The following is a 13,841-nucleotide window of genomic DNA, read 5'->3' on the forward strand; positions in this document are numbered from 1 at the left end:
CTAAGTTCTTTCTCTTAATCTATGTGTATATAACATAGACAGGGCAAAGATATTCTTTCTTATAAATCTGGGTGTTAATTGGGAGGGAGCATTTAGAGCCTCAGCCACCTAGCATCCTATCTGCCAATGACAGTACCAGAAATATGCATGGAACACAAGGGGTCCTTGGAAAAGTTTAAAAATTTCTAATATTAAAAACCCTGAGGGCTGGGGATTTAGCTTAGTGGTAGAGAACTTGCCTAGCATGTGTGAGGCATGTGCGAGTTTGATCTCAGGCACCACACACACAAAAAAACAACCACAAAATTCTTCAGCATTAATAAAGGAATTGATTAATAACTCTTCTTTATTGTCTAGATACTTTCTAGAATATAGAGGTAATTTGTTGGAGGACGTGTATGAATTACGGGCTTGTTTGAGCCATAACAAGGCAGGGAGGTTGCTTTCCTTGGAACTCCTAAGTGAAATTCCCTATTAGATAATTCCAGATTATGCTGATACCCTGCCTTAGCTAATAGCCCTAGGTTCAAAAGCAGCTGCCCCTGAGGTACAGGAGGTGGGCCTAACCTACTAACATCCAGAGGAATTGTTTCTACTATCTTCTTTCTGTTTCCTCAGGAAGTTCTTTACTCGGAATCCCACTGGTGTTCCCATTCATTTAAATGACTTCATTTTGGGGAGTTAGACCCAGTCTCCATCAAAGTTGGTCCCAATTGAATTCTGCTCTTTTACTTATTTTCACGTTTTGTCTTATTTCTTAAATTACTCATACCTTTAATATTTCTAATTTGACTCACTGCCCTAACTTGGGGAAACTGAGTAAACTTCATATGGGTCATGATAGTAATTTAAAACTTGATATGACCTGAATCTTTCTATATTATCTCATAAACATAAAACAAACACTTTTTTTTTTTTGGTAATGGGGACTGAATCCAGGGCTTTGTCCATCCTAGGTAAGCAGTCAAAAACATTTATTTTAAATCAACTGGCCTTAAATTCATAAAACCAGAAAACATGTAGGGAATTCTAAAACCAAACACAAAGACAAATGCTCTGCTGAGAGTAGAGGGGCCAGTCTATAGTCCTAGCTACATGGGGTTAAGTCAGGAGAATTGCTTGAGCATAGCTGTTCAGGGACCACCTGGGAAATGTAGCAAAACCCATCTTTTTAAAAAGGACAACTAATTAAGAATTAAAAGTTAAGGGCTGGGTCTGTGGCTCAGAGGCAGAGCGCTTGACTAGCATGCATGAGGCACTTGGTTCGATCCTCAGCACCACAAAATAAAATAAAGGCATTGTGTCCACCTATAAATAAAAAATAAATATTAAAAAAAGAAATTAAAATTCTTATTCAACTATTTTCTAAGATAACACCAAGTTTTTTTTGGTTTTTTGGTGCTGGGTACTGAACCCAGGGCCTCATGGATGTTACCCACAGGTTCTACCTCAGAGCTATGCCCCAGCCTCATGATATTTTCTAATGTTAGAAAATAATTTTAAAGAATACTAAATCTATACCATTATAATTGCAACATTAGAAATAAATAAGCTTAAATTTTACCTGACATTAAGCTTCTGAAGATTTTCAAGTTCTCTTAGAGCAGAAGGAAGTGATGTTAGCTGATTATCATGTATCTAAAATTATTAAAAGGAAATCAGTATTCTTATAATTAACAACACATGATCTTGGTTTTATACAAAATTATTCACTGATAATCCCTGTTCTTCTAATTCAATGACATGACACCTATTTGTAATTTGTTCTGAGTATAGAAGAGGAAAAGAGGTTTAAAACTGACCCAACTACTGCTTAGAAATCATGAAGTAATAAGTTATTGATTTTAAATATTACCAAAATAAAACAAAAAAGCTTCACCTCATCGAGTGGAGTTTTAATGTCATGTACAGGTGAAGATATTATTTACGTCAACATATACAAAAATTTCATAAGAGAGAGAAGAACTTTTCTCATGTTCTCACAGAAACATACTGTTTTTAAGGGAGAAAGTATCTTGGAGTAGGCCAATTCAATCATTTCACAAATAAACACACACACAAAAAAAACTTCTCTAGAAATTTCACTATTTTCATTCAATCTTTTTCACACATGAATTAGAGGATTTTTGATGTTGCTATGTAAACCAGAAGTTTATATACTCTGAAATAACTATTAATGCTCCAATTTACCATGACATAGTGACTAGAGACTAAAAACTGAATGCCTTAATAAAAATCACAAAAATTTGAGTTTAATAGTTTAAGTCAGTGAGATTGAAAGTGAATTACAAAAAAACCCTTAAATACTACACTTGTTTTAATGTCTAGAGTAATAGTGATGATAAAACATAGCAATAAGAAAAAAGATGAGTAGAAGCAACAATTAAATACTGATGTACGTGTTAACACAGAGAATTCTAATAATTAAAAATAGTAGTATCTTTTCTCATTGATACATATGGAAACTAAAGCACAAATAGGAAACCTCAAAGTCACTGGCTGTTAACTTGGAAAGTCAGAATTAAAAACTGATGTTTTACTCCCTTAACCATTATGCAGTGCATGACATAATAATATTATTTTCCCTTTGACTGTATCAACTTAACATGAAGAGTTTTCTGCTTATCAAAGCCTAACTTTAGCTTTGGAGTCTCTTCAACCAACAACACATAATTATATTCAACTTACATCAAGAACAGTCAGTGCAGGTAAGAGTCTAAGGTCATCTGTCAGTGACTGAAGTTTATTGTTTGATATGATTAGTTTGGTCAAATCTGTCTGTTCCCACCATCGTTCAGCAGAACTGAAGGAAAGATTCTGATTAGCTTCTTCAGGGATATCCACGTTTATTCTCCAAACACACTGAGGCACTATTTCCACCACCACCATAAAAAAAAAAGATATTAGATATTAAATTTTGGTAATAACCATTCAATTTATCCACTAAAAAACAATTTCAGAAACAAATATTTTCCAATAAGTCAAATAGCAATAAATTACAGCTACACCAAAAGCTGATTTCATTCAAAAACAGACTAGTATGTACTTTATACATTAGATCTCACTTTTAATTTTATTCATTTACACACTAGGTATACTCTGTATAACACTTTTTGACAAATATATAAAATATACTCTACTATCATGCTAACAAAGTTACAGAAAAGGCTTGGAAATCAGCATTTGTATTTACAAATTATTAATTGTATTTATAATATCAAAACTTTTGTAACAGAAGTGTATACTGAGTTTCAGAAAGGTCTAGTAGTACTTGTAGTAATAAATAATAGCTAACGAAAATATCAGGCAATCTTCTAACAAACCAATGCATTTAAACCTTGTAACAGGGTTGGGGGTGTAGTTTACTGGTAAGGCATTACCTGTCATCACACATAAATTAACTATCGAGTTCCTTGTCTCATAATCCAAACTCCCTTGGATTTCAGTAAAAAAATTGAATGTTCTCTTTCAACTTCTGAGGCATTTTTTCTTGTTTTCATTAAGAAATGTATAAGATTTGCTTTTTTTGTTGACAGCATACTCACCTGGAAGCATTTTTTTCCCCTGAAATGAAAATGGTCAGTTTTTATTAGTTATTTAGAATATCCCAATGAGTTACATTACGCAAGCAGTAGCTAAAACTCAGATTCAGTCTAAATAGTAATGCAGAGCATGGTTTATAAGAATTTAAGATGGTTACTGAAAGCCTAAAGAAATGGTTTATTTTATACTTTTTATCTGTTCTAACTGTATACTTAATAAAATAAATCATTATTACCCTAAAACAGTATGGTTTTTGAAGCTTAGGATCACTAGACCTAGTTACTTAATTGTACAAGTGAAAACTAATCCTCTGTTCTCTTCAAGGTAAGGAAGAAAAGCCTTACAACAATATTTCCCTTTCAAATAATATGGTTTCCAAAGTAAATTGCTTTGTTTAATAAATTATCTGCCTACCAATTTTCCTTTCAGTTCAAGTAGTTTCCATTAGAATTTGCACATTCTTTTTTCTCAAACTGTGGCACATTTTCATTTTCCTTAGTGTTAGATGAAACACTTAAAAACATTTCTACACTATTGTTCTGCCATGATTATGCAACCAGAAAGCAACAATCCATATTTTCTTTATCACTCTGTCCTCATTTTATCTAGCTCAGTGAAAAAAAGAGCTGCACTATTTACATTGAAACAAAGAGATGATATATTCTGCTGCTGTTCATAAAAACAGCTGTCACCAGGGATATTTTTACTGTTTCTGTAGTTCACCCTTTGTAGAATGTCTCATAATTTAAGTCATATCTGTATCTAGCTTTTTTAGATTGCCTTTTCTCCTCTTATATCTCCCCCTAAGAAATATGGTTCTCGAGATCCTCTGATAACTTGATAGCTCATTTCTTTTTATTGTCAAATAATATTCCATCATATGGATGTACCATTTTGTTTATACACTCACCTTCTGAAAGATATTTCGGTTGCTTCAATTTGGAGCAATTAAGAATAAATCAGCTATAAGTATTCATGTTCAGGGGATGTAAGTGTTCAACTCAATTTACGTAAAAACTTAGAAGCATGATCACTGGATCATATAAGACTATGTTTAGCCTTATAAGAAATTGTCGAACTGTCTTCCAAAGTGACACTACCATTTATCTTTCCACAAGCAAATGAATGAAAGCTCCTTTTGCTCCATACCAGCATTTGGTATTATCAGGTTTTTGGATTTTAGTCATGTTACTAGATGTGTTATGTTATATGCTGTTTCCTAGTGATGAATAAAGTTGAATATATATTTATAAGCACATCTGCCATATATATATCTTCTTTGGTTAGGGGTCTTTTCAGAACTTTGGCCCATTTTTAAACTGGGTTGTTACTTTTCTTCATGTGGAACATATTTGTCTTCTTATGTCACTTGTTTCTGCTACCTAATTGATGGGTCCATGAGTAAGTAATATAAAAGTAGCCAATAGCCTGTTGGTTATGGTTTTTAGAGTGTTCTGGAAAGAAGTTTCAGTAACGTTTTTTGACATAACCAAAACAATTGTAGATGGTGATTTTTTTTTCCAATAAACTTTTCCCTTGATCCAGTCTGTACACTGCTATACTTTTAATAAATATTTTTAAAAGTCTTCTCATGCTGGGCCTGGTGGCACACACCTATAATCCCAGCAGCTGCAGAGGCTGAGGCAGAAGGATTGCAAGTTTGAAGCTAGCCTCAGCAATTTATCTAGATGTCTCAAAATAAAAAATACAGGGGCTGGGGCTCAGCAGTAGCATACTTGCCTGGCATGTGTGAAGTACTGGGTTCAATTCTCAGCACCACATAAATAAAATAAAGGTCTATCAATAACTAAAAAAAAAAAAAAAGGAGAAGGGGTTGATGGTATGCCTTAGTGGTTAAGCACCCCTAAATTCTCATTGGCAGTACAAAAAAAAGTCTTCTCGTTATCTTTATTTGTGCCTCCAAATATTATTACTTTGAATTATGAATTATATTCAAAAGATATTTTGAAACATGTCTTCTTTCAGATTGCTTTCCACATATATACAAGATATTTCATATAACATGTGAAAGTGTTATGTATGATATGTGAAGGTATACAAATATGCATTTAAATAGTATGTTACTTATCAACTATTTATGTTTCTTCCAGATATTGTGCTAGGTACTAAATAAATGAAATAAAAATTAATGATACCTTCACATAATTCCTTTTCTCATAAGCCTTTTCACATAAGCTTCATTATTATTTATTGGGGGAAGGTAGGTAAGGAATAAATGTGTACAGCACAAGGGATTTTTGTGGCAGTGAAACTATTCCTCATGACAGTATAATGGTAAACACATGATATGAACTTGTCAAAACCCATAAAATGATACAACACTAACAATGAATCCTAATGTAAATAAATAAACTTCAGTTAATAATAGTGTTGTTATTATTGGCTCATCAATTATTAAAAATGTACCTGATGTAATGCAAGATGTTATTAAAAGAGAAAAATGTAAGTGGTGAGGGGGAGGAGGTAAATGAGAACACAATGTACAATATGCTCAATTTTCTATAAACCTAAAATAGTTATCAAAGAATGTACAAGTGTAACTGGGGAAAAGGCAACACTTTGTTATTATTGTTGTTAAAGAACAATAATAACAAAGTGTTATCTCTTTTCAGCAAAAGAGATAGGAAACCACAAAGTAGACGGTTGGGGACAAGATTATGAAAATCTTTTGAATGTTATGCTAAGAACATTATATTGCATCTTGTGAGCTATGAAATGTTATTAAAATGTTTTGTGAGATATGGTAAAATCTGTGTTGGGAAGGTAACTCTTGTAATGACACTAAGAGAGTGAGGTTTAAAGTGAGAAACCCAGGATAACAGGCCATACCATAACAGAAATGCTCAATTTTATTTTATGTAGCAGGCATTTTACCTATGTTACTTATATAAACCTTAGTAAGTCTTATTATTTAATTATAAGTGAAAAACTAAGGAACATCTCCATGTTATATGAGCTAAGAAATGGAGAAAATGAGGGTTATCCCCAAAAGGAATACAAATAGTACAGAATGATAGTGATTTGAATATCAAAGTTTAGAGTGATAAGACATGAAACTGAAGTCTAAAGCCAGTTAGGGAAAGATCTTCTATATTATGGTAACAGAAATCCCTTTTTCATACATAAGCTACAAATACCACAAGCCTTTCCTATTTATACCTTCTTCATCCTATGAAATATTATATATTCACTCACTGAACACAACAGTTACTGTGTCAGGTTCAGTACAACTTAAACAGTCCTGATCCATATCGGCATGAACCTAAGAGTCCAAATTTTCTACCTAAAAGTTTAACACACTAAATCACATGGATCTAGTCAATAAACACATTCCAAAACATCACTTAGCACTGGAGAATATTCACTCATTTACTTATCGTGGCCACAAATAGATCCTACAATACAGCAAACACTATTTTGGGAGCTAGGGATACAACAATGAACAAAAGAAAGCTACCTGACCTTGAGGAAGTAACAGTCTAACTAATGGGCAAGGTAAGCAATAATTAAATTATATAAGTCCTTATAGTGATTCTATTTAAAAAATTAAACAGGTGAGACAACAGTGTGTTACCAGTGGTAATTATGATGGTTTGGAAGGGCCTCTTGGAATTGAGCTCTGAGCAAAAACCCTAAAGGAAGCAAGAGAGTCAAAAAAGAAAATGTTCGACTTTGGAAAAAGCAAATATATATGGGAAAAGGAGGCAAGGGAGGGAGAGGGACAGTGACTGGGTTGGGTGGGGAGAAAAAAGCTTATCTGTAGTTTCAAAGTGTTTATGCCCCATCTATAAAAATTCTTATAAATAAAGCAAGGATTTTATGCCATATACCCTTTCATTTATTCAGTAAAGTATTTGTTTGCCTGGTTTACATTATTCACGGCACAATAAGTTAATATTCATTAGAAGGAAAATGGAAGGTTTTAATTGCAGTGTAAAAAGCTGAATGTAAGTAGAGGAAAACATTACAGGAAGAATGCTTTATTTCTCCACTTCTCCCTCATTGCTCCCTTACCCCCACGCACAGGCCACTCCAAAAGCATCTGGCCTTTCATTGTTTTACCCAGATTACTGTTTCTTTGTCTTTATCAGGTTTTTCAGAGTGGCCTCAAATTCATGGACTTTGTGTGGCGTTTATTCCAATCCTCAATTTAGAAAACCTGCTCATCATTCCTGGTCATTAGGACTCTACCCAAGTTCATAAAGAAGAGGTCTCGCATTCACTCAAGGCTCACAAAGGAGTAGATAAAATACAGAATTTTAGCGTCGGTAATTTTCCTTAGAGAACAAATTGAGAAAAAGAAAGTAAGAGTCAAAGAAAATGTTTTCCCAATATCTGATAGGTAGTTTACTCTACCATTACGTTGCCTATTCCTTTTTATGCGGGAGTCCCTGAAAGCGTCCGCTTTAAATTTTGTCCATAGTCCCAGAAGGGTACCTCCAACAGATGCTGGAGCCAGAGAAGTAAGGAAACTGGGAGGCCACGTCAGTCGAAATGTTAAGAGTGCCTGGATTACCGCACAGGGATCCTGGCTAAGAGGCAAAGCCAAGCTCGAGGAAAGGAGGTTGCCTTGAGCTAGGGCTTTCTGCCTGCACGGCACAAACTGGTAGCACCTTTGAGTCTTACCTTCACTGAGGTTCCTACCCGACAAGTTTAACTGTCCGCTCCTCCTCGCCGCCTTTAACAGCCCCTGGGGCACAGAAGTAGTGCAGTCTCTCCCCTCAGCTCTGAAACCCGCTCGCGGATCCCGCCCGGGTACCCGTTGCAGGCGCGACATGTTCAAATCCTGGATCTGCAAGCGGCAGCCCCACCCATGACGCTTAAATGTGGCGCCGCCACACCACCCCGCCCCTTCCGTAAACGCGCGCTCTGTGCGCGGAGTTCGTGGCTTCGCGCTGGGCCTTTCGCTCCGTGCGGCGCGGCGCAGATGTCGTCACCGCCAGCTCCCGGGGCTGGAGGACAGAGCAGCCCCTTCAGTTGCCGGTGCCGGCCTAGCGTCCTGGAATTACTTCGCTCTAGTAAGTGCGTTCAGCGGGCTTAAGAGGGGCTTTCGGGTTTATTGTTTGCTCCGGTTACTGCGACTCCAGCCTTCTGTATGCTTCCACCGTGGCGAGGGGGTTGGGAAAGGATAACCCTCTCTTCTCCCCTCTTCTAGTCTGAACGTGGGCCTTAACTAAAACTTGAGACCTGGGCGCGGTCTGCAGCCTCTCTGGACCCCAGCCTGTCTGTCGCTGGGGGTAGTGGCACCAGACCTCCGTCGTAAGGAGTAAAAGAGAATTCCTGGTCTTGGAGCCTGTACTCTTGATTCCTGGAGTTAGTGCATCACTCCCGTTGTTGTGTTGAAACAGCCCAACGTTGGAGGGAATGTGAAATCAAAGGATTGGCAACCTAGAAAAAGAGAGTAAAAAAAGTTTAAAATGTAAAAAATGTCCTGCCTACCAGACAATTGTAGGAGACAAGTGGACGGTAAAGGAGACAAGTGTGGTACAAGCTTTAGTGAATCACAAACAGCCCTGACTTTGAAGCCCCGGAAGTGAAAGTTCCAATCCCACCTGCTTACTGTTGCTGGCCAGCGAGCCCAGGATCCCTCTGGATGGCCGGATGTGTCCCCCACATAAGAAATAGACAAAAGATGGAAAAGGGAAGAATGAACGTTAGGCAGTTTGATCAAACCCGGGAGAAGCAGCAAGATTCCTTCTCTCCCTTCATCCCATAAAAGCAGTTATAATTTATAGGAACAAATGCAGCTGATACCTAGATGTAGAATTAATTGGCCGGAAGAGGAGGCAAAGGGGACAAGAGGCATCAAGTAAACAAGCAGATTTAGTGTTAGACCTGAGTGGGCAATCTTCTTTCCTGCTCGCCATCATCTTTAGAGTCTGTATGTGGGACTGGTGTGTGTGTGTTGGGGACGAGGGCGGGGATATCTCAGCCCTTTAGCTTCCTTTCTCAGTAGGAAGGATTTTGTTCCCATCAATGTCAAGTTCAGTCAGTTTCATTTCATACCGTGTAACTAAAGCAGTTTTACTCGACAGCTTTTGAAAGTCATTCTTTTCATTACTTTAGGAATAACAATTTCTAACTTATAAGCTTTTGGAAATAATTTGATGAAAGCAATAGTTTAAATCCCTTGGTTGAGGGAAGGGACTTGGGTTCAGAATAAAATATAGAAAGTTTGTCCAGTAAATCCGTGTTTCCTGGAAAGTTAGTTTATGTCTGAAAGGTACAGTTCATTAAGTCATTCAACAAGTGTTTATTAAGAACTCACCCTGTATAGTACTCTTCTGGGTGCTAGACTTTTTCTTCTCCAGAGTGATTTTGTCTTAAAAGCAGATATTCTCCTAACCTCCAGGGAATCTACTGTGGATCTGAAGTGTTAATTGAACAGTAAAATGACGTCTCTTGACAAAATATGCATTATGCAGTTTTACCTGAATCCAGGTTCATGTCCTTTTTGCATGTAAGATTTGGTTTTAAACACCCTATTTATTTTTTTCTTCCTATTCAGTATAGTGACCAGTTTTACAGATAAAGAAATAGAGGCTAAATGAAGTTAGGAATCTTGCCTAAGATCATAAATTTCTATAAGGAGCGTGGCCAGGCAGTTAAACCTGGATCTTTCTCCAACCATGAGTTGCCTAGTGGCTTTTCATAATTTCCAATTTGCTTTTATTATGGAATCATTTTAAGGAATACTTCAGTTGTATTTTGTTGTTGTTTTTGCGGTGCTGGGGATTGAACCCAGAGCCTTGTGCGTGCTAGGCAAGTGCTCTACCACTGAGCTACATCCCTAACCAACTTCAATTGCTTTAAAACAAATTTGAGAACAAACTTTTTTCTGTTTTCTAGGAGGTAACGCTCTACCTTAAGATAATAAATTGCTGCAAAATTTTGTAGTACCTATTCCTCTACCTACAACAGATTCTTGCTTAGTTTTGCTCTTAAATATAGCTAGGTGTACTTGTTTGATTCATTGTGATTCTACTGGAATCTACTGAATTCTAATCATTATTGATGTTTAATGACATCATGTTGAAACATTGTTTCATTTTGAATAAAAGAGGCATATCCTATTTAATGACAAAATAATTCTGAAAAACTCAAGTGGCCATATACTTGTAAACGTCAACAGATGTAACTGACATACATAAAAATTTTACTAGCATATAGCTGTAATAAAAATGGAGATTGAGGAAGTAAAAATTATTACCTCATGCAATTGGGAAAATTATATGTCTGTCTCAAATTGATGGATACTGAAAGCTAATCCACTTGGATTAAATTTCTTCTTCTTTTTTTTAAAGTCTTTCTTTTATTTATTTTTATGTGGTGCTAAGGATTGAACCCAGTGCCTCGCACATGCTAGGCAAGCACTCTACCACTGAGCCACAACCCCAGCCCCTGGATTAAACTTCTTTATGAAAGTAGTTACGATATTATATGGTTATATTAGTGGGAATTAGGTCTTTATATTAGTTGTATTACTTAAAAGTGCATTAAAAACAAAAGTTCTAACCGTTTTCAACACAGGTATGAAAGTGAAATTGTTAGCTTTTTAAAAAATGGTACATTATTAAAATAATATGAAAAGGTTATCTCCTGAGTCAGACTGGCTACTGTTGTACACCTACTTTAGTAGCAGAATTATCTAGCTACAATTTATTATGTTCATTTTATTTAAGTACTGAAAGTTTTACTTTTTAAGCTTCTTTGCTAACTGAAAACAGAAACTAAAAACCAAAAATGTTAAGCACAACAATCATATGACCCAAAGAACTCTATTCTGTTTTGTAATGAAAAATAAGACTTTATCAAATTAAGATATAGTAGCTATCTTACATTAAAATTTAATAAGGTATTTTCAGATGTGGTTGTATTGGGGAAAATTATATGTCTATCTCAAATTGATGTAAAACATTGCTATGTATTAGATTTATTTTTTCAAAGTTGAAAGGTACAATTGATAAGATGGATTTACTGAAACAAATCTAAAATTTCTACTAAGGGAAGATGAGGTTAAATTGTGTAGGTTTTCTAAGCACAATTGTTTAAAAACTATAATCAAGAGCAAAGCAAGTCTGCTTTGCAAACATTTCTCTGAAGTTTCTTTTCATGTAAAATAACAGATTTTGCCTGTTTGAAGCAGTATTACATTTATCTTTCAAAATATTAGCTATGAGAACTTGTTATCTTATGTAAAAGTTATTGAGAAAACATTTTAGTTCATGTTACAGATACCAATTTGTAATTTCATATTTGTTTTTCCTTTAGGTGTTTAAGTTCCAACTTTGGAAAATAGTGAAAAAAAAGTTTCTTTGAAGGCATTACATATTTTTCATTTTTATTAGTAGTTTTTCAAATGTGACTTTGAATTGAATTCTATTATTATTAAGAAGTGAGTGAGATAATTATTTTTCTTAGTGGAGAAAGTGCATTTTCTTTATGATTATACAATTATGTATTCTTTGTATTTTCCCACTGCTTTTCTTCATGCTTTTGAATCATGAAGCAAGTTTCCTGCTCTAAGAGATTTAATATTTGATTCTAATATTTGATCTTAGATTCCTCTCTACTTTTGATATAAAAGAATTCTAGTTTACTGCTTTAGGAAAATAAAAAGCCTTTTATAACATGTTAGTGTTTTGGAGACACTAGTAAAATAGATGTATCCTAAATACTTTTAGTTTTTGTTATTGTTGTTTATTTTCTTTCTACTGAAGAAAAATGAAAAAGATGGTGGATAAACCATTCTTGCAAATGCCAGTTAAGATAAGTTGCTATGGTGTTGAGATTTGTTTACTAGTTATTGTAAAAGTCATCTGAAAATGGTTCTTATTATTCCTTGTAATTATTTTTTTTTTTAAAGAGAGTGAGAGAGGAGAGAGAGAGAGAGAATTTTTTTTTTTTATTTATTTTTCAGTTCTCGGCGGACACAACATCTTTGTTGGTATGTGGTACTGAGGATCGAACCCGGGCCGCACGCATGCCAGGCGAGCGCGCTACCGCTTGAGCCACATCCCCAGCCCAATTCCTTGTAATTATTATTTTTAACCTTTGATAGCTATTACAGTATTCCTACTCTTTTTTTTAAGATTAATATGTTGCACAACTTTAAAAATTGGTTTTAATATTATGATGGGTATTACAAATGAGGGAGCTTTGAATTAGTAAAGTAATTCAGAGGTAAAATTTGGACACCACAACCTTATAGATCATCCTCACAGTACTGTTCTATTTTTGTATTAGCATATACAAAATCTATTTTATTTTTTTTCCTGAGGTGCTAAGGATCAAACATAGGGCCTCCCACTTGCTTAACAAGCACTCTACTACCACTTAGTTATATCGCTAGTCTGAAATCTACTGTTTTAAAGTTTAGCTATCAGTCCCTGGAAACAATTTTATTCAAGTTTAATTCAGTTTGCCACTTATGTACTTTTAAATGAGAGTAAAAATTTATAAGTGGTAAATATTGTTCCACATGAGCAAAGCTCCCCTATATTTCTAATAAGACTTCATAATATGGTCTTTGAGGCTTCATCCTTATTCTTATCTTGTTATGGTTTGGATATGAACTGTTCCCCTAAAGCTCCTATATTAACACAAGCATATTCACAAGTGAAATATTAGAATGTGCAATTTGTGAACCAGTGTTTCTTCACCATGCCCTTCAGCCATGCTGTTCTGCCACTTTTGGGGCCCAGAGAAATGGACTTGGCCAACCACAGACTAACCCTATGGAACTTTGAGACAAAAGAAACTTTCCTTCCTCTAAGTTGTTCTTGCCGGGTATTTTGGTCACAGTGATGAAAAAGCTAATACATACTTAATGTCTACTATGCAGATATATGAGCCCAACCTTGCTGTTTATCATTCTAGAAATACTTATTTTTTGCTTAACACAAAGCATATTTATCATTAGTATGGTTATGTCTATATTCCTGTCGTAAGGTGCTGACCTTTTTGCTTTTCTTTTTAAACTCATTGCCTAGAAATGTTACCTCTCCACCATCTCTTCTGTCTCTCAAAATAATTGCTTAATAAATGTCTCCAAGTGGTTTAGACTTCAACATGAGCTAACTGTGGCTTGAAATTAACAGCAGTTCATAGTTTCAAGGGAATGGGATGGCTACTGGGTGAAAAGCCTAATTGCCTTTAAAAATTACTTATGCTTTATCATTTATTTTTTAGTTCAGATTATTTCAGGTACTTAGTAATATTTTGCTTTGTTGGTAGTTTTTAATTCGTACTTTGGTCATTTGCATGTCTGTTCTGAT

General features: G+C 35.2%; 2 protein-coding genes and 1 non-coding gene across 9 annotated transcripts in view; 1 reads left to right on the top strand and 2 right to left on the bottom strand.

Annotated features, from left to right (window-relative positions):
* The window catches only part of Lrrc40 (leucine rich repeat containing 40), a 60,579-nt gene extending 51,567 nt beyond the window's left edge, over positions 1-9,012 (bottom strand). Inside the window, exons 1-4 of one of the 5 annotated variants that reach the window (XM_040288846.2) lie at positions 8,191-8,320; positions 3,546-3,564; positions 2,689-2,870; positions 1,565-1,638 (exon numbers count right to left, since the gene is read on the bottom strand). In XM_040288846.2, the coding sequence (XP_040144780.1) occupies positions 1,565-1,638; positions 2,689-2,870; positions 3,546-3,555 (266 nt within the window). In that variant the 5' untranslated portion in view covers positions 3,556-3,564; positions 8,191-8,320. The other 4 variants (XM_005332350.5, XM_040288847.2, XM_078026490.1 and 1 more) reach the window with 4 other exon arrangements.
* Srsf11 (serine and arginine rich splicing factor 11) overlaps positions 8,429-13,841 on the top strand; it is a 35,462-nt gene continuing 30,049 nt past the window's right edge. Inside the window, exons 1-2 of one of the 3 annotated variants that reach the window (XM_078026493.1) lie at positions 8,499-8,582; positions 12,485-12,598. The gene's annotated coding sequence lies outside the window, so the exon portion shown is untranslated. Of the gene's footprint in view, positions 8,583-12,484; positions 12,599-13,841 lie in introns of all 3 variants that reach the window. The other 2 variants (XM_013361546.4, XM_013361547.4) reach the window with 2 other exon arrangements.
* On the bottom strand, positions 10,285-10,356 carry Trnaa-agc (transfer RNA alanine (anticodon AGC)). Its single transcript has one exon. It is a non-coding gene; the product is annotated as a tRNA-Ala (tRNA).

This window comes from Ictidomys tridecemlineatus, chromosome 11, assembly GCF_052094955.1.
Source record: "Ictidomys tridecemlineatus isolate mIctTri1 chromosome 11, mIctTri1.hap1, whole genome shotgun sequence".
Lineage (NCBI taxonomy): Eukaryota > Metazoa > Chordata > Mammalia > Rodentia > Sciuridae > Ictidomys > Ictidomys tridecemlineatus.